Source organism: Mustela nigripes, chromosome 1, assembly GCF_022355385.1.
Source record: "Mustela nigripes isolate SB6536 chromosome 1, MUSNIG.SB6536, whole genome shotgun sequence".
In the NCBI taxonomy this organism is placed as follows: Eukaryota; Metazoa; Chordata; class Mammalia; order Carnivora; family Mustelidae; genus Mustela; species Mustela nigripes.
In genome coordinates, this window is record NC_081557.1 from 10,634,710 (window position 1) to 10,656,980 (window position 22,271).

General features: G+C 37.0%; 1 protein-coding gene across 1 annotated transcript; it reads right to left on the reverse strand.

The window, feature by feature from the left end:
* Positions 1–487: 487 nt before the first annotated feature.
* On the reverse strand, positions 488–21,564 carry MS4A5 (membrane spanning 4-domains A5). The gene is made up of 5 exons (XM_059411304.1): positions 21,412–21,564; positions 16,017–16,145; positions 13,458–13,514; positions 12,351–12,503; positions 488–583 (listed from the first exon to the last, which is right to left on the reverse strand). Exons 1-5 carry the CDS (start codon positions 21,562–21,564, stop codon positions 488–490), a joined length of 588 nt encoding a protein of 195 aa, XP_059267287.1.
* Positions 21,565–22,271: the final 707 nt, after the last annotated feature.

Genomic DNA, 22,271 nt, shown 5'->3' on the forward strand with positions numbered 1-22,271 from the left:
CTATTTTAGTTGTTATGAGTAACTCACATTGATGATTTTGCAGTAACAGTGCAAAATCTGTAGGCCAAGCCATTCTTCCAGCCAACTGATTTTTGCACACAACCATGGTATAGGAGCCACTAGGTAGTGTCTTGAAGAAATCAGCAGGAGATGTCACTCCACACTGTGCTCTTTGGTTCATCACTCTGTATAGTGGCAACACTGCATTGCTGCCCTTCAGTTCAGAGCATGAATGACTAAGAGAGGAGGTGACACCAAGATGACGATGTGACTTGGGGAGAGGAAGAGATGGCATTGCAAAGAGGCAGGATTTATTTTATCAGCCAAAATGTTCCCAGATTCCCCCCTCTCTTAAGTCACTCCCCTTGGCTTCCCACAGTTGCCAGCCTTAAGATTTTATGTTCCTTCTGACTTTTTCTCACAAACATAGTTCACCTCTTGATGATATTATAGCACATCTTTATTCCCACGGTCATATTCAGCACCATTAGTCACAACAATAAAAAGGTCTCCTCATAACTGAGAAAGACAGAGAGATGAATAATTCAGTAATGCTGAAGGCCATCAACATAATCAAAATTCCCTGTAACAGAAGAAGAAGGAAAAAGAAGAATCATGATATTAGCACAATAATGGCTTTTCTGAAGCCAATGAGATAAAAATTCCCGGTTAAGAAAAGCTTTCTCCTGCATGTCTCAGGTATATCTGACTCTTGTAAAGGATCACGAGAGCATACAGCTGTTGCAGCACAGGAGAGCACAGCACAGCTCAGGACAGCACATTATTTTCTTAGAGAAAGTCAGGCAACGCAATCCACTTTCTATATCATATGCCGGAAATGCCCCATTTCATGAATATATACAATACAAAGAAATAATTCCAAAAAGTGGTCTGTTCAAACCATAAGAGACTCTTAATCTCACAAAACAAACTGAGGGTTTCTGGGGAAGGGGGGTAGGGAGAGGGTGGTGGGGTTATGGACATTGGGGAGGGTATGTGCTATGGTGAGTGCTGTGAAGTGTGTAAACCTGGTGATTCACAGACCTGTACACCTGGGGATAAAAATATATGTTAATAAAAAAATTAAAAGATTTTTACAAATTGGTCTGTTAAAGGAGAAAGAGATTAAGAAATAGGAAAAAAAAATAGAAGCAGAACTGAAAAGGAAAGGAAAAGAGGGGAAAAACCCTACAGGTACAGGCAAAAGAGGAACATGTAGAAAAAGACAAAGAAAGAAGCATAGGCGAATAGTACCATCTTCTGTTCTTTTTATCATGGCTAGAGGCCGTTTTCAAATGCTTTCAGCTTGGCAACAGGGAGTATGAATAGGATACACACCTTGTTAGGAGCCCAGAGGCTGGACACACAAGTGTTTTGCCAGTGAATGTTTGTGAAAGTTTGTGAAGGTCCATATGGTTAATATTCTGTCCTGCAACTGTATCTATGTTTTGAGTATACATTGAAATATTGTTTATTTTAGGGTCACATTGTTTTTAATGGCCGCATAATATCTCATGGTATAGTTGCCATAATTCATTTATTCTTTAGTGACTGGAAATTATTTCCCTTTCCTCCTCTTCTGTTGTGTTTGTTCATTAATGCTCTGAATGGTGCTGCAATAAACGTTCTTGTTCATATGCTTTTATATGTAGGTGTTTAATCGCTATGGAGACAGCTACTTGGATATCTTTCATATAAGTAAACACCTCCTTGCTTTCCAAAATGGTAGTAACATTTCAGATTTCTGCCACCGACACACAGAACATCATTGTCACAATTTCCCTACCTGTGAAAATTTTTATAGCTTTAATTTTTACCAATCTAATGAATGTATCTTTGTCCACTATTAATTTAACTGGCATTTCCCTGACTACTAATGAATTCGAGCCTCACTCTGAGTCTATTTGGCCACCACATTTGCATTTTTGTAAATTCCTTCCTCATAATCTCGTCCATTTTTTAAATTGTGTTCTTGACTTTTTGTCAGTTATATTCCTTCTTTGTACGTAAAAGCATCGAAACTGCTATTATCTGCTTTACAAATATTTTCCACTTTTTAAAAAATATATATGTATTTTACCCTTTTTTGATTTCCAGATCAACATATATTATACATTCCCATCACCCCAGTAAGTTTGCTTGTGTCGCTTCCCAGTCAGTGCCCCTCCCCACTCAGAGGCAACCACTATTCTGATTTCTAACACCATTTAATAACTTTCCCTCTTCATTTTTGTATCTGAATTTGTTCATTCAGTTTAGTGGACTGAGGTTCATCCATGCTCTTGCATGTATCAGTAGTCTGTTTTCTTTCTTGTTGCTCAGTAATATTCCGTTGTTTGAATAATCAGTTCCTGTAGCCACTCTGTTGTTGATAGACATTTGAATTATTCCTAGTTTTTAACTGTTACAAATAGGTTTTCTGTGAACATTTTTGTACATATTGCTGAGACATAAAATGGGCCTGATTAGCTGATAAAAACTACCAAATAGTTTTCCAAGGTGGTGGAGCTATTTTACATTCCTGTCAAAAAGGTGTAAGAATTTCATTTGTTTCACATTCCTGCCAATGTTGGGTTTTGACAGTCCTTTTCATTGAAGCCATTCAGGTGTTCATACAAACATTGTGATTTTGAATTTGCATTCCTCTGGTAACTAATAATGTTGAGCACATTTTTACATGCTTCCTGGCTGTTGGCATATCTTTTATTGTGAAGTGTTTCTTCAAGTCCTACTAATTTTTTTGGTCTTTTTATTATTGATACTCAGGAGTGCTTCATATATTCTGGTTATGGGTCTCCAGTCAGATATATGTATTGAGGAGATTATCTCCCATTCTGTGCCTTTCCTTTTCCTTTTCCTTTTTTTTAAAAAAATTGAAATGTAATTGGCATGTAACATTGTGTAAGTTTAAGGCATGCAGTCTGTTGATTCAAGCATTTTATGTGGCAGTATGATTATCATCGTGGCATTAGCTAACACCTCTCTCATGTCATGTGATTATCATTCCACTTTCTGTGATAGGAAAAATTTAAGATCTCATTTCTTTGTAACATTGAATAGTACAGTATCGTTAGCAACAAGCACAATGCTGTGCATTAGAGCTCTGGAACATTTTCATCTTCCAATTGGAAGTTTGTATTCTTTGACAAACATCTGTCCCAATTCTCCACCCGAAAGTCCCTAGTAACCACCATTCCACTCTGTTTTTATGAATGTGGCTTTTTAAGATTCCACATGTAAGTGATAATTGTACAGTATTTGTTTTCCTCCATCTAGCCAGGTGGAGATCTCATTTAGCATAATATCTTCAAAGTTCATTCACATTGTTGCAAATGGTAGGACCTCCTTCTTTCTTGAATAGCATTCTGAATAACATTCCATTGTAAATGTACCACATATACACCCATTGATGCTTAGCTTGTTCCCATGTTTTCATTGTTATAAATAATGCTCCAATGAATATGAAGATATTCCTATCTCTTTGAGTTAGTGTTTTCTCTTCTTTCTGATAAATACTCAGAAGCAGAATTGCTGGATTTTATAGTAGTTTTATTTTTAATTTTTTGAGGAGAGGGTCCTCAACATATGGAAGCATATTGTTTTCCATAGTGGCTGTACCAATTCTCATTCCCAGCACTAGTGCACAAGGGTTCCCTTTCCTTCACAACCTTTCCAACACGAGTTATTTCTTGTCTTTTTGATAATGGCCTTCTAACAGATGTGATATTTCATTGTGGTTGTGATTTGCATTTTCCTGATGACTCATGATACTGAGCATCTTTTCGTGTACCTGTTAACCATCTGTTACGCCTTCTTCAGAAAAATGTATATTCAGATCCTCTGCTTATTTTTTATTCGTTTTTTTTTTTTTTGCTCTTGAGTTGTACAAACTCTATGTATTTTGTTTAGTAGATATATGATTTGTAAATATTTTTTTCCTATTCTATAGGCTGCATTTTCATTTTATTGGTGATTTCCTTTGTTGTACAGAGCTTTTTAGTTTGATGTAGCCCCACTTGTTTATTTTGCTTTTATTGCTTTTACTTTGGGTGTCAAATCCAAAAAAATCATTGCCAGGATGGATATCAAATAGTTTACTACCTGTGTTTTCTTCCAGGAGTTTTATGGTTTTAGGTCTTACATTCAAGTCTTTAATCTATTTTTAATTGACTTTTGTATCCTGTGTAAGATAGTGGTCTAGTTCCCTTTCTTTGTGTGTGGCTGTTTAATTTTCCTAATACCATTTATTGAAGAAACTAAATTGTATATTGATTTTTATATCCTGCAATCTAGTTCTAATAGTTTTTCTTTTTTTTGGTAGAGTCTTTAGGGTTTTCTAGGTATAATATGTCCTCTGCAAACAGAGATATTTTTACTTTTTTCCATTCTGATTTGGATGCTTTTTCTTTGTTTTCTTCCCTTCCCCTTCCTTTTTTCTTTCTTTCTTCCCTCAATTGCTCTGTACTCCGTTTTCTTGTACTATGTTGAACAGAAATTAGGAGACTAGGCATCCTTGTTTTGTTCCTGATTTTAGAGGGAAATCTTTTGGCTTTACACTGTTTAGTATCGTGTTAGCTGTGGAGTTGTCATATATGTCCTTTATAATGAGGTATGCTTTTTCTCTCAGTGTGTTGAGAATTTAAATTTTTTCAGGTTGAATTTTGTTAGATTCTTTTTCTGCATCTATTGAGATGGTCATATGATTTTCATCCTTCATTGTGTTGATGTGGCATATCACATTTATTGATTTTTGTATGTTGAACCATCCTTGCATTCCTCGAATAAATACCACTTGATAAATGTATGAGACTTTTGGGGTACCTGGGTGGCTCAGTTGTTAAGCATCTGCCTTTGGCTCAGGTCATGATCTCAGGGTCCTGTGATCAAGCCCCGCATCGGGCTCCCTGCTCAGCAGGGACCCTGCTTCTCCCTCTCCCAGTCCCCCTGATTATGTTCCCTCTCTCACTGTCTCTCTCTTTCTATCAAATAAATAAATACATTCTTTAAAGAAATAGTGTATGAGACTTTTAATATATTATTGAATTCAGTTTGCTAACAAATGTGTACAGGATTTTTGTGTATATGTTCATCAGGGATATCGTCCTACAATTTTCTTTTCTTGTAGTGTAGTTGTCTGGTTTTGGTGTGGGTAGTCCTGGGCTTATACAATGAATTTGGATCCTTCTTTTCTATTTTTTTTTTTTTTTTTGAAGAGTTTAAGGATTGGAATTAATTCTTCTTTAAATTTCTCGTAGAATTCACCAGTGAAGCCATCTAGTTCTGGACTTTTCTCTTTTAGGAGGTGTTTTTTTTTTTTTTCCCCTAAAGATTTTATTTATTTATTTGACAGAGAGCTCACAAGTAGGCAGAGAGGCAGGCAGAGAGAGAGAGGGAAGCAGGCTCCCTGCTGAGCAGAGAGCTCTATGCGGGACTCGATCCCAGGACCCTGGGATCAGGACCTGAGCCGAAGGCAGAGGCTTAACCCACTGAGCCACCCAGGTGTCCCTAGCAGGTTTTGATTACTGATTCGGTATTTTATGTTCAGGACTAGTAATTACTGTGTTGAGGACTAATTTTCCAATACCAATTGGTTTCAGTTTTTGTTAGTCTGCTATCTTTACTTCAACTTTACTTTTAAAAAACATTTTCACTGGACGTAGAATTCTGGATTGACAGTATTTTATTTCGTCAGTTTAAAATGTCATTCCACTGTTTTCTGGCCCTATCAGTTCACCTGTGTCCCTTTGATTGTGTTTACCCCCACCCCAGCTTCTTTTTACGTTTTGCTCTTTATATACTTTCCCCCCCAGAAATCTGAATATCGTGTGCTGTATGTAGTTTTCCTTGTATTTTCCTGTTTGTGGTTCATGTCCTGTCTTTGATTCCTTTACAAAATCATTAGCCATTCTCTCTGTGAGCATTGGCCTGTGCTACATTTTCATTTTCTCTTTTGTAGTTCTTCAGTTGCATATAGGGCACATTTTTTCCATTCTTCTCCATATGTTTTATATCATTTTTTTCTCTTTAGGGATTAGCCTTTGTATTTTATGCTGATTCTCTCCCTGTGTGTTTCTGAAGTGTCTAATACACGGTTTGCCCTATCCGCTGAGGGCTTAGTTTCAGTTCTATAAATTCCAATGACTTCTTTCTAATGGGTGTCAGTCTCCCATAATATTCTTCGACTTGTTCTCTTCTCTGTTAGAAATAACAGCCATGTTTATTGTCAAGTTTATATCTGATGACCCTATCATCTGGGTCACCTCTGAGTGGTTTCTATCACTGATTTATTTTTTTAAATATTTATTTATTTATCTTAAAATGAGAGAGAGAGTGCGGGAAGGGGCAGAGAGAGAGAGAGAATTCTGAAGCAGACTCCCCGCTGACCACAGAGCCTGAAGTGGGCCTCAATCCCAGGATCCTGAGATCATGACCTGAGCCGAAACCAAGAGTCAAACACTTAACCTACTGAGCCATCCACATGCCCTGATTATTTTGTTTTTGTTTTTCAGTTGTTCAGTCCTATTTTCTGGTATGACTAGTTTGTTATGTTTTGTTTTATACTTAATTATAAATGTAATATGCAAAAAAATGGTAGAAATCCTAAATTATGTTATCTTCCTCTGGGGATGAATTAATTTTCTTCCATTAGACAGATTAGGAGAAGGTTACCATGATCAAAATAACTCATGGATGAATTTCAGTTTCGTGAGGCTGGTCTGTTTCCTTTGTCCTTAGTTCTAGGGTGTAGTCTTTCTTCAGAAGTGAAATTTGTGGATGTTTACCAGACTCCACTCCTCCTCTTGGTAGACTCTGGACAATGTGTGTGTGTCTGCAATTCTCTTCTTGGCTGCCAAAAATCTCTTCTTGGTCTCTTAGCCTCTTAGCTTCCTATATACTTAGCGTCTGATCTTTTTATCCTGCACATCTTAGGTGTCAGCAAATAACTCGTGGAGGAGAATTTTGGGTTTAGTTCAACATGTACAATTCTTACAGGATCCTTGCACTTTAAATCCTGGCTGCCCTGGTTTCTTTTGTTTGTATTCAAACAGTTGGAAATTTTTTGTTATTTTAATAAGCTTTAAATAAAAGTGATTTTTACTAGAGAGCTGCTCTAAGTTACTCTGTCATAACCAGAAAAAAAGGATTTGTATATTTTACTATTCCTATAAATGCTCTTTGCTAGTATTTTCAGTAAACCAATCATTGGCTATTTTGAATCTTTCTAATGTGTACATGATTTATTTATTTATTTATTTATTTCTGCTCTCATTGTTATATATTCCTTTGTTCTTCTTTCTTTGGGCTAATTTTCTCTCCTTTAATCCCTGAGATTAATATTTGGGCCATTATTTTTCAAAGTATCATATTTTATAGTTTCTGCATTTTTGAACAATGAATTGCCTTAAAACTATTGCTTTACCTTCTGCCCTCAAGTTTTTGAGGGACTTTGTATTGTGATTTCTTCCCTGATTCAATAATTACTTTGAAGCCTACTTCTTAATATTCAACCACACAGGCTGAAATTATTTTTATCATTGTTTACTGTTTTATTGCATAGGATATGCACTAGGACTTCAGCCTTTGGTATTCTGGAATTGTCTTGTTTACCAATATATAGTCATCTTCTGTTGGCATGTGTTACAAAATGTGTATTCTTCATTGTTGGGTATAATAGACTAAATATCTCTCTTAGTTCTAGTTTTTTTACTTTTGATGATACCATTAATTATTAAAACATATTAGGGCGCCTGGGTGGCTCAGTGGGTTAAGCCACTGCCTTCGGCTCAGGTCATGATCTCAGGGTCCTGGGATCGAGCCCCACATCGGGCTCTTTGCTCTGCGGGGAGCCTGCTTCCTGCTCTCTCTCTGCCTGCCTCTCTGCCTGCTTGTGATCTCTCCCTGTCAAATAAATAAATAAAATCTTTAAAAAAAAACAAAACATATTGAAGTCTAAAATCCTTCAAACCTTCACCCTCTTCTCAGGGAAACTCAGGTCCTTAGCAAAGACAAATAACAAAAGTAAGTACCATTTGCTCCCTTCTCTACTTATAGGTATTTTAAGTACTTTATTTTTAATCTCAATATATATTATCGGTACTGCATTACACAAGCAGTATTCACTTGTATTTGTCCACATGTTTATCTCATTCTTTGTTCTTCATTCCTTGCATCTCATTGTGCTATCAGTTTCTTTCTACCTGGAGTTCATTCTTTATTCCATTAATTCTAGTCTGCAGGAGGCAAGCTCAGTATTTGTATCTCTAAAATTTCTTAATTTCACTTCATTCTTTTTTTTTTAAAGATTTTTTTATTTATTTGACAGACAGAGATCACAAGTAGGCAGAGAGGCAGGCAGAGAGAGAGATAGAGGGAAGCAGGCTCCCTGCTGAGCAGAGAGCTCGATGCGGGGCTCGATCCCAGGACCCTGAGATCATGACCTGAGCCGAAGGCAGCGGCTTAACCCACTGAGCGCCCCTCACTTCATTCTTGTAAGATTTTTTTTTCTTCTCTTTTTTCTGTTTCAAGTTTTTATTTAAATTCTAGTTAACACATAGTGTAATATTGGTTTTAGCAGTAGATTCATCACTTACACATCACACCCAGTGCTCATCACAAGTGTCCTCCTTAATTCCCATCCCCCATTTAGTCCATCCCCCACCCACTTCCCTCCAGCAACCCTCAGTTTTTTCTCTGTAGTTAGAAGACTGTTTCCTGGTTTGACTCTCTCTTTATTTTCCCTCCTTCATTCATCTGTTTTGTGTCTTAAGTTCCACATATGAATGAAATCATATGGTATTTGTCTTTCTCTGACTTATTTTGCTTAGCGTAGTACACTCTGACTTCACCCATGTCATTGCAAATGACAAGATTTCGTTCTTTTTTGTGGTTGAGTAATATTCCATTGTGTGTTTGTGTGTATGTGTATATATATATACACATCGCAATAATGGGTAGTGAATAATAGAGGCTATTGGTTGGTAGTTATTTTTTTTTTTCAGGACACTGAAGATATTGTTCAGTCTTCTGGCTTTTATTATTGCTTTTGAGAAGTTAGGTATCAGTCCAGTTGCTTCTACTTTTTCTATTGGTGATTTTCATAGTTTTTGTTTGTTTGTTTGTTTGTTTCAGTTTTAGTTAAGATTACTGAGAATTGATAGTGAAAAGAAACCATGATTTGAAAAATAACTGCACTTTGAGTCAGCAAATTGGTAAAGTGTACCAAAGCATGATATGCAAAACCAAATATCTAAGTTCAAGGTTTTAACATAAGATGTTTCAGAGCTTTATGTTCAAAATAAGGCCACAGAGAGATGTTTTTATGCTAATTCCATGTGAATTCATGTTTTCAAGAAATTAGATCATTGATTCTGCAACTCATCTAGTTCACAAATCTAACCAATTTCCTTCCAGACTACTGTTACTCTCCCCCAAAGTTACCTTATGACTCCTCCAACTGAAGAAATCTTATAAATGCCCTTTTCCATTTCCCCCTATTGTGTCTGAGACCCTATGTTCACCCTTGATTGCCAATTTAATTAATTCAGCTTTTAACTGCAATGGTGGCCCACCAAAGTTCCACCATTCCTGGTGGTCTTTGAAGGTGCTAAACAGTCACAGAGGCCCCAGAGAGGTCTAGTTAGACTCCTCATAATTATGGTTCTGGTCTGTTGACTCATTTAGTGCCTATTCCATTGAATGCCTGTGAGCAACCCTGTCCAGGGTTTGCAGATCTATGTTGATGAGGCAAGTCTAGCACTTTTAGATAGGGTCATTTTATTTGTCCTAGGAATCAGGTTTCCCAGGACTTTTTCATTATCCTTTCATATCTATTCTTGTTTATTTTCCCCTTGGTAGGGTAGGGGTGAAGGAAAAGATGGTCTGCCAAAGCTTTGCCACTAACCATCCTGTCTATCTGCCTTTTCTCTATATTTTTGTGTATCTATAAAAATAAATCCTGGGAAAGGAGTTATGTCTTGTTAGCCAGCCACCAGGACTAATAAGTGTCTCTTTGACCAATATCCTTTCTAGAACCATTATCTTGGATTACTTATTAAAATCTTTTTTTAAAAACTATTGTATTTTTTATTTTTATTTTTTAAATTTTTTATTTTTTCAGCGTAACAGTATTCATTATTTTTGCACCACACCCAGTGCTTCATGCAATCTGTGCCCTCTCCAATATCCACTGCCTGGATCCCCCAACCTCCCACCCCCCGCCCCTTCAAAGCCCTCAGATTGTTTTTCAGAGTCCATAGTCTCTCATGGTTCACCTCCCCTTCCAATTTCCCTCACTAATTAAAATCTTTTAAGAAACTTTTCCAGTCTTGTCTATATGTAGGAAATTGGCTGTGGGAGAGACTTCTCTTCACATATTCTACCTGTCGGAGGCTGCTGATTTCTTGTGTCAGCAGGCAGGGGTGGGTTTTCCAAGGCCTTCACTGTCCCTGTTACCTTCTTACTTCCTGGTAATCACTGACTAAATTCTCCAAAATTCTGTATTATATCTCAGCAAATGATTTGACTTTTGTTCTGATAACTCTGATTATATAATAAATTTGGCAGTTTTTTCCACTAGCAGATGTGGATTACTTTTCCTTGCCAGCCATCTACTTAATCATTTTTTGTGACCTCAGGTAGGTGATTGGTTATTTTGGAGATGTCATCAGGGAAAGAATGCACTTGAGCCTTGCTGGAGATCTTACTAAAATCAGCACCACCATCACCACCATTACCTCACTTATTACAGACATTAAGCTGCTGTCCTCTAGAAACTTTACAAAAGTAAATGGTCCAAAATATAGGACTATCTAATACATATGTGGCCCAAACTTCTCAGAATTAGGAACTAGAACACTTCCACTCAAGGTGACTGGAACAAAACTAACTCCCTCATAATGACCAATGCCATTGATGATGATGGGCTTATACTCTTAGCTATTTTATCTCCTCTATGCTAATTCAAGGTTCTGGATTATTGGTAGACAATTCTACTAACACATCACTACAAGGACAGCCTTCTTGAAAATCTGTATTATCATTTTCCTTCATTCACTTAAGCTGACAGTAAGAGACAAAAACTCCTGAAACTGATCCAAGAATAAATAGAAAAACTAAATAAACTAATAACAGGTAATTAAAAAAAAAAAGAAGACAACTTCCCAGAAAGAAAAGCCCAGACCTAGGAGACTTTACCAGTGAAGACTTCTAGATGTTTACGGAAAATTCAACATAATTTTTCTCAAACTTTACGAAAAAGTATAAAAGGAAGCAATAATTTCCAACTCCTGCTATAATGCCAATATTAACCAGACACAAAAAACCAAAGATATCACAAGAAAAGATGAGTATAGACCAATATCCCTTATAAAGATGCAAAAATCTTTAACAAAGTACCATAAAAATGAATGCAACAACATATTAAAAGAATTATACAGCATGACTGAGTGGGATTTATCCCAGGAATGTAAGGTTTATTTAAGATAAAAAGGTCAGTCAGTGCAAATGCATCATAACAATAGAATAAGGAACAAAAATGACATGATCATCTCAGTTGATACAGAAAAAGCATTTCACTAAATTCAACACACTTGGAAAATATGTTCAACAAGCTAGAAAGAGAAAAAACTTCATCAGCCTGATCAAATCCATCTAAAAGACCCTCAGCCACCATCATACTTTATGATGAAAGACAAGATGTTTTCCTTCTAAGTACAGGAAAAAGATGAGGAAGGGATATCTGCTCTTGCAACTGGGATATTTTACTTCTACGAATACTCCCTTTTCCTTAAGTGATTGATAACATTCCAACTTTCCTGACAAATCTTGATGGATCTTGATGACTAATTTTTCTCTCCATGTAGATTTACATCTTTTACATTCCCTTAAACTAATCATAGTGGTGTTATGGAAAGAACAGAAATAAATGCCTGTTTTCAGTATATACTATGTTTTATCAGAAGCCCAGTCTAAATATTCAAGCCAAAACTAAAACCATAAAAACATTCCACTTACGACTCTAACATATATCTGGGACTATGAATTGCTACCATACTGCGGTACCTGCATTTTTCTTCCTGTATCACTCTACCTTTTATATTATACTCATTGTTGTACATGTTTTATCTTCTCTACTCATCTGTGAACTCCTGAAGTTGGGAGTTGTAAGGTGTTTATTTTTCTATTTCACAATGCCTGATACAACCTATCAGATATTATGATTTCTATAAATGTTTGTAAGCAAAAAGAAAACACGTGTGTCAGCAACAGTGTTTGTATTTTGCTGATTAGATGCTAATAAATCTTTATGATTATACCCATTACTCCTCGCCATAAAATTGCAGCATACTCACAATGAATAGAGTAGCAACAGCCTCACACTGAGTAGCTGTCCCAGCATAGCCACAAAAGAAGTGTTGATCTAGAATGAGACCAAATGTGATGAGAATGACTCCAGCTAATGCTCCCAGGGCACTGAGAAAATTCATTAGTCGGCTCAGTTTCACCTGAAAGAGATGAAGACCATAACACTGAGTCTACAGACAAGAAGCAATGGTGGGGGAGGTTGGAGAGAGGATTTTAGGCACAGCATTGCAATGCCACAAAGCAACTGTGTGATCATATATGAGACACTTCACCTCTTCTGGCTTCAGGCTGTCAGCCAGAGAATGAGGGAATCCATTGAACCTTCAATAACCCTTCCATCCCCCACAATCTATACCTAAGTTAACTCCCATTTAGTTGTGGGGAGAGATGCACTCTTAGGCATAGCCACATTGCACTGCACTTTGATGCTCTGGTAAAAGTCATGACCTATTTACATTTTTGTTTTATGACTCTGTTTAACTAAACATTGTATTTCTTTGCAATTTTATTTCTTCCTTAAATTTCAAAACTGCAGGAGAACTCCTGTGTTGGAAATAATTTATTGGCTTATTAATATCTCACATTTTTGATTCCTTGAGAGAAGTAAAAATATTCTACTTATAATTTACCTGTAAGTGTACCTTCTGCATTCATTAACACTGTATTATTTATTTTGAACTTCTGCTTAAAAGGTTTATTTCATTAAATAAATTATTTTTAATGAGGTTGTCTTCACAGTGTACCCATCATGCAAGTCAAACTAGTGCTTTTCAAAGCGATTGACAACACAGAAAGAATGAATGAATGAGTTACTGGAATACTGAGACCCATTTTACCATTTGGCTTAGGAACTTGGCTTTTATTCTGTGCCTCAGTGTTTTTACATATAAAATAAGAAACTGGATGACCTGGAAAGCTCTTCTGGAACTGGTGTTTTATGATCCTATGGACAAAAGACCAATGCTGTTGATTGGTATCAGTACTTGATAGTTTGTGGAATTATAGTGAGTTAATGATATTCCAAATTCATTTCAATGCTAGAATTAATTACTTCAAAGTTAAAAATTTTTAGTGAAGGGGAAAATGTAACTCACCAGAGTTTTTGTGGTTTTTCTTTCCAATGCGACTAGGAAGGCTCCAGAATTAATGAACTATTAAAAAGAATAAACATTTTAGTAATGGGTTTAAGTGCTGTTGAAGTGTTATCAGAGAATAAACTTCTATGTGTTTCATTAACATACCTTCCTTCCTAGTTCACATGATCCTCAGAGCAGTGAGCGGGGTGACATGCCTGGTAAAATTGTCCGCAAATGAGTAGTGGACAAAACATTGAACTAGAAATTAGCTTTAGCCTTAAAGGTCTGTTTGAACATGAGATTTTTCTTTTTTTTTTTTTTTTTTTTTTAGCTTTATTGGGCTTGTTTTCTCATCTACCTTCCTTTTATAGCTGTTATGGACTGAGCTTTGATATCATTCCACACCGGTGTCAAATCAATTCATAACCAATAAAATCAGATTCTATCATTCTTATAAGAAACATCCTTCATACCCATTTGCAATCCAGTGTGTCCTGCCAGCTAATATTCTGGGCATTCTAGAAAAAAAAAATCCCAAGAATTTTCATGGAGATGAGTCTCATGTGGTAGCATCATTATCAGGTAGAATTTCCAAACTGGACTACAGCACATGTATTTTTATGTTTCCAGTCCCATTGCCTGGTATTTCTTCAGCCTCACTCTTATAGTCCTCAGGATAGAAAGTGTTCTCCCATACCTTGAGACTTTTGTTCATGGTTCTCCGTTGGCATGCAGCAAGATATCCCTATCCCTTGTGCCCAGCCATTTCCTGCTCTCTACCATTCCCTACCACCCTTGCTCTGTGTGTGCCCTCCTCCTGATTAACTACCCATCCTTTAAAACTCAGCCAAGCTGGAGTGTCTCTGGGCATCTCCCCTCCTTTTTGTAGGTGCCTTTCCTACATTGGCAATTCCTGTGTCTGTCACTGCTCTGATCACACCCTGTGGTGATGATCTGACTCTCTACTTGAGAGACCTTGAGACCAAGAACTGCCTTTTCCCCGAATTCCCACACATAGTCCATTCTGTGGCGCTAAACCAGGTGCTTAAATAATGTTTATTGAATGAAATTAAATAAATGCCTCTGTGTAGCTCAAAGGTACATCTGAGAAGCCCTCCTTGTTTCTTTACTTCTCCAAAGAGAAAACGGATCTTTCATCTCTCCTTACACGAGCACTTTCTACACCTGTGTGAGGTCATTTATCACATTACCTTTAAATCGCCTGTTTACCTGTTTTCTTGCTGAACCTAGAGCCCTCTGAAGGAAGGGCTCATATATTATTATTTTTGTTTATTTTTTCACGAGTTTTACTGAGATGTAATTGACATACAGTACTGTATAAGCTTAGGGCAGATGCATAATAATTTGATCTACATATATTGTGAAATGATTATAACATGTTTACTTCACATCAATTATTTCATATAGCTACAACCCTCTACTCCTAAAAGAAAGAGAAAGAAAGAAAAAGAGTATTTTTCTTTGTGATGAGACTCTTTTAAAATTGACTCTCTTAAAAAATGTTCAAATATATCATACAGCAGCATTATCTGAAGTCATCCTATTGTACATTGTATCCCTAGTACTTATTTATCTTATTACTAGAAGCTTGTTCCTTTTGATTGCCACCCTCCATTCCCTCTCTCCTCACTCTCCGCCCATGGTAACCTTAAATCTGAGCTTTTTTTCTTTGAATTTTTTAGAATTCTAAATATCAGTGAGATCATGCAGTATTTGTCTTTCCCTGTCTGACTTATTTCACTTGCATAATGCCCTTAAGGTCTAAGCATGTTGTTGCAAGTGGCAGGATTTCTTTGTTTTATTTTTTTTTATGACTGTGTATTACATACACACACACACACACACACACACACACGCACGCATTCACATATATATATAGAAAGTGTTTAATAATAAATTCTATATATAGAATTTAACTCTTTATATATACACACATATCATGTATGTATGTATCATATATGTATGTATACATATATGTATACACATATGTAATGTGTATGTATACATATGTGTACATATACATATGTGTGCACACACTTCTTTATCATCCATTCATCTTTTGATGGACACTTAGTTTGTTTACATGCCTTGACTTTTGTGACTAATACTGCTATGGGCATGGTCGTCCAGATACAGGGTTTTCATTGTCTTTGGATTTATTCCGAAAGGGGAATTGCTGGATCATATGGTCATTTTAATTTTTTGAGGAAACTTCATACTGTCTTTCATAGTGAGGGTCCATGTATTATTAACCTTTGGATCCTCATTGCCTTCCTCTATGTATCTGACTTATAATAGATAGCAACTCATTTTTGAATGAATGAATGGACAAATGATATCAAGACCATGGGCATATCCCCAAAGGCACCTCAGAACCCAATGATGGAACATCAGTAACTCTGATGAACTAATGGGGAAGTGATTTCAACAAAGTTGATTTTTATTTTATCTTTTCAAAACCTATCCTAAAACTGAATGCAACTCATTTGGTATTTAAGAATTCCCTAGTATCCCTGTTGTCATGGCTTCAAATTGAACTCAGTTGACTATACTCACCAAAACAGAGCTCCAGAATGGATATCCTGAAACAAATATAAAAGGGAACCTTGGGTACGGATTTTCAAGGGTGAAAAGGAAAACAACTCCAAAAGAAAAGTTCATCACTCCAAACAGGATCTGCATAGCCTATAAATAGAGGGATAAGTCATGGTAAGGAAAAAGCAAGTGGTAGGTTTCCTTTTCAAAAATATACAGAATCTTCTTTGGGTTAAAAGGATTTGGTGATTACCTTCTTTTATAAATAGGGGAAGGATAGTAGAAGCCCCTTTATGATGCTCCCAAGTGTTTTCTTGATTCCTTTATCTGATATTTGGTAACAGGTAAAATGATCTAAATTAGTGCTCTGGAAAATGTAGCCCATGGATTGGCAACATTAGGATCACCTGAGAATTAGAGATACAGACTTTCAGCCTCTAAAACCTATATCCTCTGCTTACTGAATAGAATCCCCAGGTTAGACCATGTCAAACTCTCCAAGCAGCAGGGAAATGCAAAGCAAAATCACAAAACAATAGAACCTCACTTCTGTTAAAATGGCTATCATCAGAAAGACAAGATAGCAAATGCTGGTGAGAATGTGGTGCATTATTGGTGGAGATGTTTCATTATGGAAAAGAGTATGGAGATTCCTCAAAAAATTAAAAATAAAACAAATAATGAAAAAAAAAAGTAGAACAGTGGTTTGACGATTGCTAGGGAAGACTGGTGAGAATGACATAGAGAAAGGAAGATATGCCATGTGTGAGTGTTTGTTCTCTGCCTCCTACTCTCCACCTGCCTTCTCTGAGTCCTCTCATTTACTCCCATAGCAACGATGACTTTTAAGTAGGTGAGTTTTGAAGAATATCCTTTTCTTCAAGTCCATTTGAGTAAGTTCAACTCAAGAGTCACTATCCATTAATCTAAACTATTAAAATTGTTTTCTAACTGGCTTTTCTGCACCAGCTTCCTTTCTCTCTATTCCAGTGCTATGTCAGTGCTGAAGTAAGATCGCAAAACAGAACCAATCTGGTTACTCCTCTCAGTTTGTTTGAAATAATGCTCCCGAATCTGGTGCTTATCAAATTCAGAGAAACGTTTACAAAATACAGATTTCAACAACTCCCGCCCCGCCAACTCCCTCAAAGCTCCTATTCAGTAGCTCCGGAACAAGGCCTGGAGACTTGGTATACACATTTTATGAAGCTCCTTAGGTGCATTGTTGATTTCACAGATTGGAAGGTACTTGTCAATATTATAAAGTCTAAGTAAGGATGGATATAAGATTCTTGGCAGTTAGGGCTCCAGATTACCTTCCTGGTTGTTTCCTTTTCTACCCCAAATATTATTTTTCACATTTAAAACAAATGTTGGTAAAATATCCATAACAAAATTTACCGTACATATGTACCATTTTACTTAAATTAATAGGTTTTATTTTAATTTATTTTTTTAAAGACTTTATTTATTTATTTGACAGAGAGAGAGCACAAGCAGGGGGGCTGGAGGGGGAGAAGCAGGCTCACTGATCTTTTTGTCTTTATATTTTGGCCTTTCCAGAATGCCACATGGTTGAAATATAGTTGAAATCATAAAGTTTGTTGTCTTTACAGGCTGACTTCTTTCATTAGAAATGTGTATTTTATTAAAGCTTGAAATCAGGTAACGTGATGCCGCCAGTTTTACTTTTGTTTTTCAACATTTCCTTAGCGATTCAGGGTCTCTTCTGATTCCATACGAATTTTAGGATTATTTGCTCCAGCTCTTTGAAAAATACTGGTGGAATTTTGATTGGAATGGCATTAAAAGTATAGATTGCTCTAGGCAGTATAGTTTATATATAAACTATATATATATATATACTATTTATATATATATAAACTATAGTTTATAGTTTATTCTTCCGATATATATAAACTATATATATATACTATTTATATATATATAAACTATAGTTTATAGTTTATTCTTCCGATCCAAGAGCATGGAATGGTCTTCCATCTTTCTGTGTCTTCTTCAATTTCTTTCATGAGTGTTCTGTAGTTCTTCGAGTACAGATCCTTTACCTCTTTGGTTAGGTTTATTCCCAGGTATCTTATGGTTCTTGGTGCTATAGTAAATGGAATCAATTCTCTAATTTCCCTTTCTGTATTTTCCTTGTTAGTATATAAGAAAGCCACTGATTTCTGTACATTGACTTTTTACCCTGCCATGTTACTGAATTGCTGTTTTCAAGCTTTACTACAAAGCTATGCTCACCAAGACAGCATGGTACTGGCATAAAAACAGACACACAGACCAGTGGGACAGATTGGAGAGTCCAAATATGGACCCTCAACTCTATGGGCAAATAATCTTCGAAAAAGCAGGAAAAAATACACAGTGGAAAAAAGACAGTCTCTTCAATAAATGGTGCTGGGAAAATTGGACAGCTATATGTAGAAGAATGAAACTCGACCATTCTCTTACACCTTACACAAAGATAAACTCAAAATGGATAAAAGACCTCAGCATGAGACAGGAATCCATCAGAATCCTAGAGGAGAACATAGGCAGTAACATCTTCGATATCAGCCACAGCAACTTCTTTCAAGATATGTCTCCAAAGGCAAAGGAAACAAAAGCGAATATGAACTTTTGGGACTTCATCAAGATCAAAAGCTTCTGCACAGCCAAGGAAACAGTCAAGAAAACAAAGAAGCAACCCACGGAATGGGAGAAAATATTTGCAAATGACAGTACAGACAAAAGGTTGATATCCAGGATCTATAAAGAACTTCGCAAACTCAACACACACAAAACTGATAATCATATCAAAAAGTGGGCAGAAGATATGAACAGATACTTCCCCAATGAATACATACAAATGGCTATTAGACACATGAAAAAATGTTCATCATCACTAGCCATCAGGGAGATTCAAATTAAAACCACATTGAGATACCACCTTACACCAGTTAGAATGGCCAAAATTAGCAAGACAGGAAACACCGTGTGTTGGAGAGGATGTGGAGAAAGGGGAATGCTCTTACACTGTTGGTGGGAATGCAAGTTGGTGCAGCCTCTTTGGAGAACAGTGTGGAGATTCCTCAAGAAATTAAAAATCAAGCTTCCCTATGACCCTGCCATTGCACTGCTGGGTATTTACCCCAAAGATACAGATCAAGTGAAAAGAAGGGTCATCTGTACCCCAATGTTTATAGCAGCAATGGCCACGGTCACCAAACTGTGGAAAGAACCAAGATGCCCTTCAATGGATGAATGGATAAGGAAGATATGGTCCATATACACTATAGAGTATTATGCCTCCATCAGAAAGGACGAATATCCAACTTTTGTAGCAACATGGATGGGACTGGAAGAGATTATGCTGAGTGAAATAAGTCAAGCAGAGAGAGCCAATTATCATACAGTTTCATTTATTTGTGGAGCATAACAAATAACATGGAGGACATGAGGAGATGGAGAGGAGAAGGGAGTTGGAGGAAATTAGAAGGGGAGGTGAACCATGAGAGACTATGGACACTGAAAAACAACTTGAGGGTTTTGAAGGGGCGGGGGGGGGGGGGGGAGGTTGGGGGAACCAGGTAGTGGGTATTGGGGAGGGCACATATTGCATGGAGTACTGGGTGTGGTGCAAAAAACAATGAATACTGTTATGCTGAAAAGAAATTAAAGAAAAAAAAAGAAATGTGTATTTTAGGTTCCTCCATGTCTCTTCATGGCTTGTTGGCTTATTTATTACGGGCACTGAATAACATTCCCTTGTACAGATGTACTGCAGTGTATTTATCCATCCTGATTTTTCTTGTTTCTTTGTTTATCTTTTAATCCTCTTAAAGCTTTCAAGTCTAATTTGCTCACTCCCAGCTCTCTCTTGTCGTTCCCAAACTATGCTACCATGAGCTCTTTGCTCAGGATGCTTTCTCTGTCTAGAATACTCTGCTTTCCTCCTTCTTTTTCATTTCTACTTATTAAAATTACATCACTTCTTTAGTGTTCAGATTAAATGCCAAATTTGCCACAAAGTTGCCCCATTGCTTTTAGATAGGAGTGACTGTTCCCTTTCTGGGTTCCCCTGTCCCTCACCCCCAACCATTTATGGCTCTTATTAGATGCTACTGTGAAATGTGGTATTTAATATTGTTATTTTATTCTTTCTAAAGTATGCATTTACTCTCCTCAATGAGAGAAACTAGGTTGTATTTATTTCTATAACCCCTGTAGTGTCTAACATAAATTTTTGGACATGGTTCAATCTATTTTTGTTAAAAGTAATTTGAACTCTTTAGCAGGAGTTTCAGTACAATTATATTTGAATAGATGCTAAAGCACTTTAGGCTGATGGCCCTTTTCTGCATGTCAATGGGCCATCTTTCTCTACTCCCCACCCCCACCCCGGGGGGGGGGGGGAATCAGTTTCTTTCTATTTTCCACTCTTGAAGGCTTGGGATTGAAACGACAAATATTTTGTAAGATATAGACACTATCACAGTCTTAAACATCTGAATGGCATTTTCTGAAAGGAGGATTGGTAAATAAAAAATAATTAATAGTCATGAAATGGAGAAGTGTGTGGAGAGATGAGCATTTACAGTATTAGGGGATTTTCCGCAAAAGCCCCACCTATAAAAATATATCATATTGTGAAACTGAATTCTGAGTCTTGATTGGGAAAATGTAAAACTGTAGAGCCAGTAACCCAGGATATAATATCTGATCTGTTGACTTCTACTTGATTTTCTCTTTCTTTTCTCTGAACTTAACTAGGAAAAAACTCCTAGGTCATCAGTTTGGAGATTTTTAGTTTAATTGCAGCTTATTCATTTTTCATATTCATCTCCGTAGAACCTTGTACATAACTGGATTAGAAATGTGAGATGTACTTCCTGAATTGGATGGAAATAAAAGTTGGAATTAGCTCTTACCTTGAAACATTGTGCCACCAGACATTTCTTTCCCTCTTCTTCTTCCCCATCCCCAGTTCAACTTCTTTTGCAAAGTTATATCTATAACACCCTGTTGGGGGTGGCTGATTAAGCCCATGGTTCATAGACTGAGTGGCTTATAAAAAACAGGAATCTATTTCTCATGATTCTGGAGACTGAAAGTTTGAGATCAGGGTGCCAGCAAGGTTGGGTTCTGGTGTAGACCTCTTCTGGGTTGTAGACTGCCAACTTCTCTTTCGTAACTTCACATAGTGGAAGGAGAGCTAGCTACCTCTATGACCTCTTCTTATAAGGGCACTAATCCCATTCATGAGGACTTTATCATCATGAACAAGTATCCCCCAAAAGCCCCACCTCCAAACACCATTACTTAGGAATTATGGTTTCAACTATGAATTGTAAGGAACACAAATAGTCCATAGCACACCCTCAGTAGAGTATACATTGGGGAAAATATGACTTACCCCTAAGATTTTCATTTTTGTAGCAAGTGATTTTGGAAAAGGGCCGCTCGTATCGTAGGCTGTGGCTATAAGTTCTGTTGATCGCAAGTCAGGAACATTAATCTCTGGAGGAAATACCAGAAACACAGGGTTGTGTGCAGAGTTTGAATCCATGATGGTGCAGTTGATATTTTGAAAGGAAAAAATGTTCTTGATGGTACTTAAGTCTAGACCATGTTCTTCTTCTGTACCAAGGCTGCCTGGAGCACTGGCATTGTTGTGCTTTGTCTTGGAATTGTAGAACCATAGAGTCACAGAGTCATGGAATCTCAGGATTGGTTGAGATCTCAAGGTTATTGAGTAAAATACCCAGGACTGGAGGTCAGAGGACCTGCCCAGTAGTCCTAGTTCAGTCAGGAACTCACTGTGACCTTGGACAAGTCACATCCTCTTTCTTGGTTTCAGATTCCATATACGCACATTGATCAGACTGGGCTAGATGATCTGTGAAGACATTTTAGTTTCCAAATAAGTATTGTGAATACTTATTCTAGTTCTCTGTCTTTAGGAGGTAAGGGACAAATCCTCTCAGGCCCTCAGAATTAAGAATTTACTTCTTGAGGTAGACATAGTGTCTCTTTAGCCTATAACTTTTGTTTTTGCCACATGATTTTATTAGCTTTGGCTGTGAACAAAACACCCCAAAATTTATTGGCTTCAAACCACCAGCCTTTGATTTTGCTCAGAATTCTGTGGGTCATGTGGGTGGTTCTACCGGTCTGGTGGAGCTCAGCTCTTGTGTGCCAGGTTTTCTCTGAATCTGTGGTCATTTGGTGGAGTGGCCAAAGGTAGGTGATTTAGCATGGCCTCAGTCACCTATC

Excerpts from the sequence above, each read along its gene's own strand:
- MS4A5 (XM_059411304.1), bottom strand. The coding sequence starts at position 21,564 with ATGGATTCAAACTCTGCACACAACCCTGTGTTTCTGGTATTTCCTCCA. Across the intron at positions 16,146-21,411 it reads CAAAAATGAAAATCTTAGGG|GCTATGCAGATCCTGTTTGG; the intron begins GTAAGTCATATT and ends CTCTATTTATAG. Across the intron at positions 13,515-16,016 it reads CATTCTGGAGCTCTGTTTTG|TTCATTAATTCTGGAGCCTT; the intron begins GTGAGTATAGTC and ends TCTTTTTAATAG.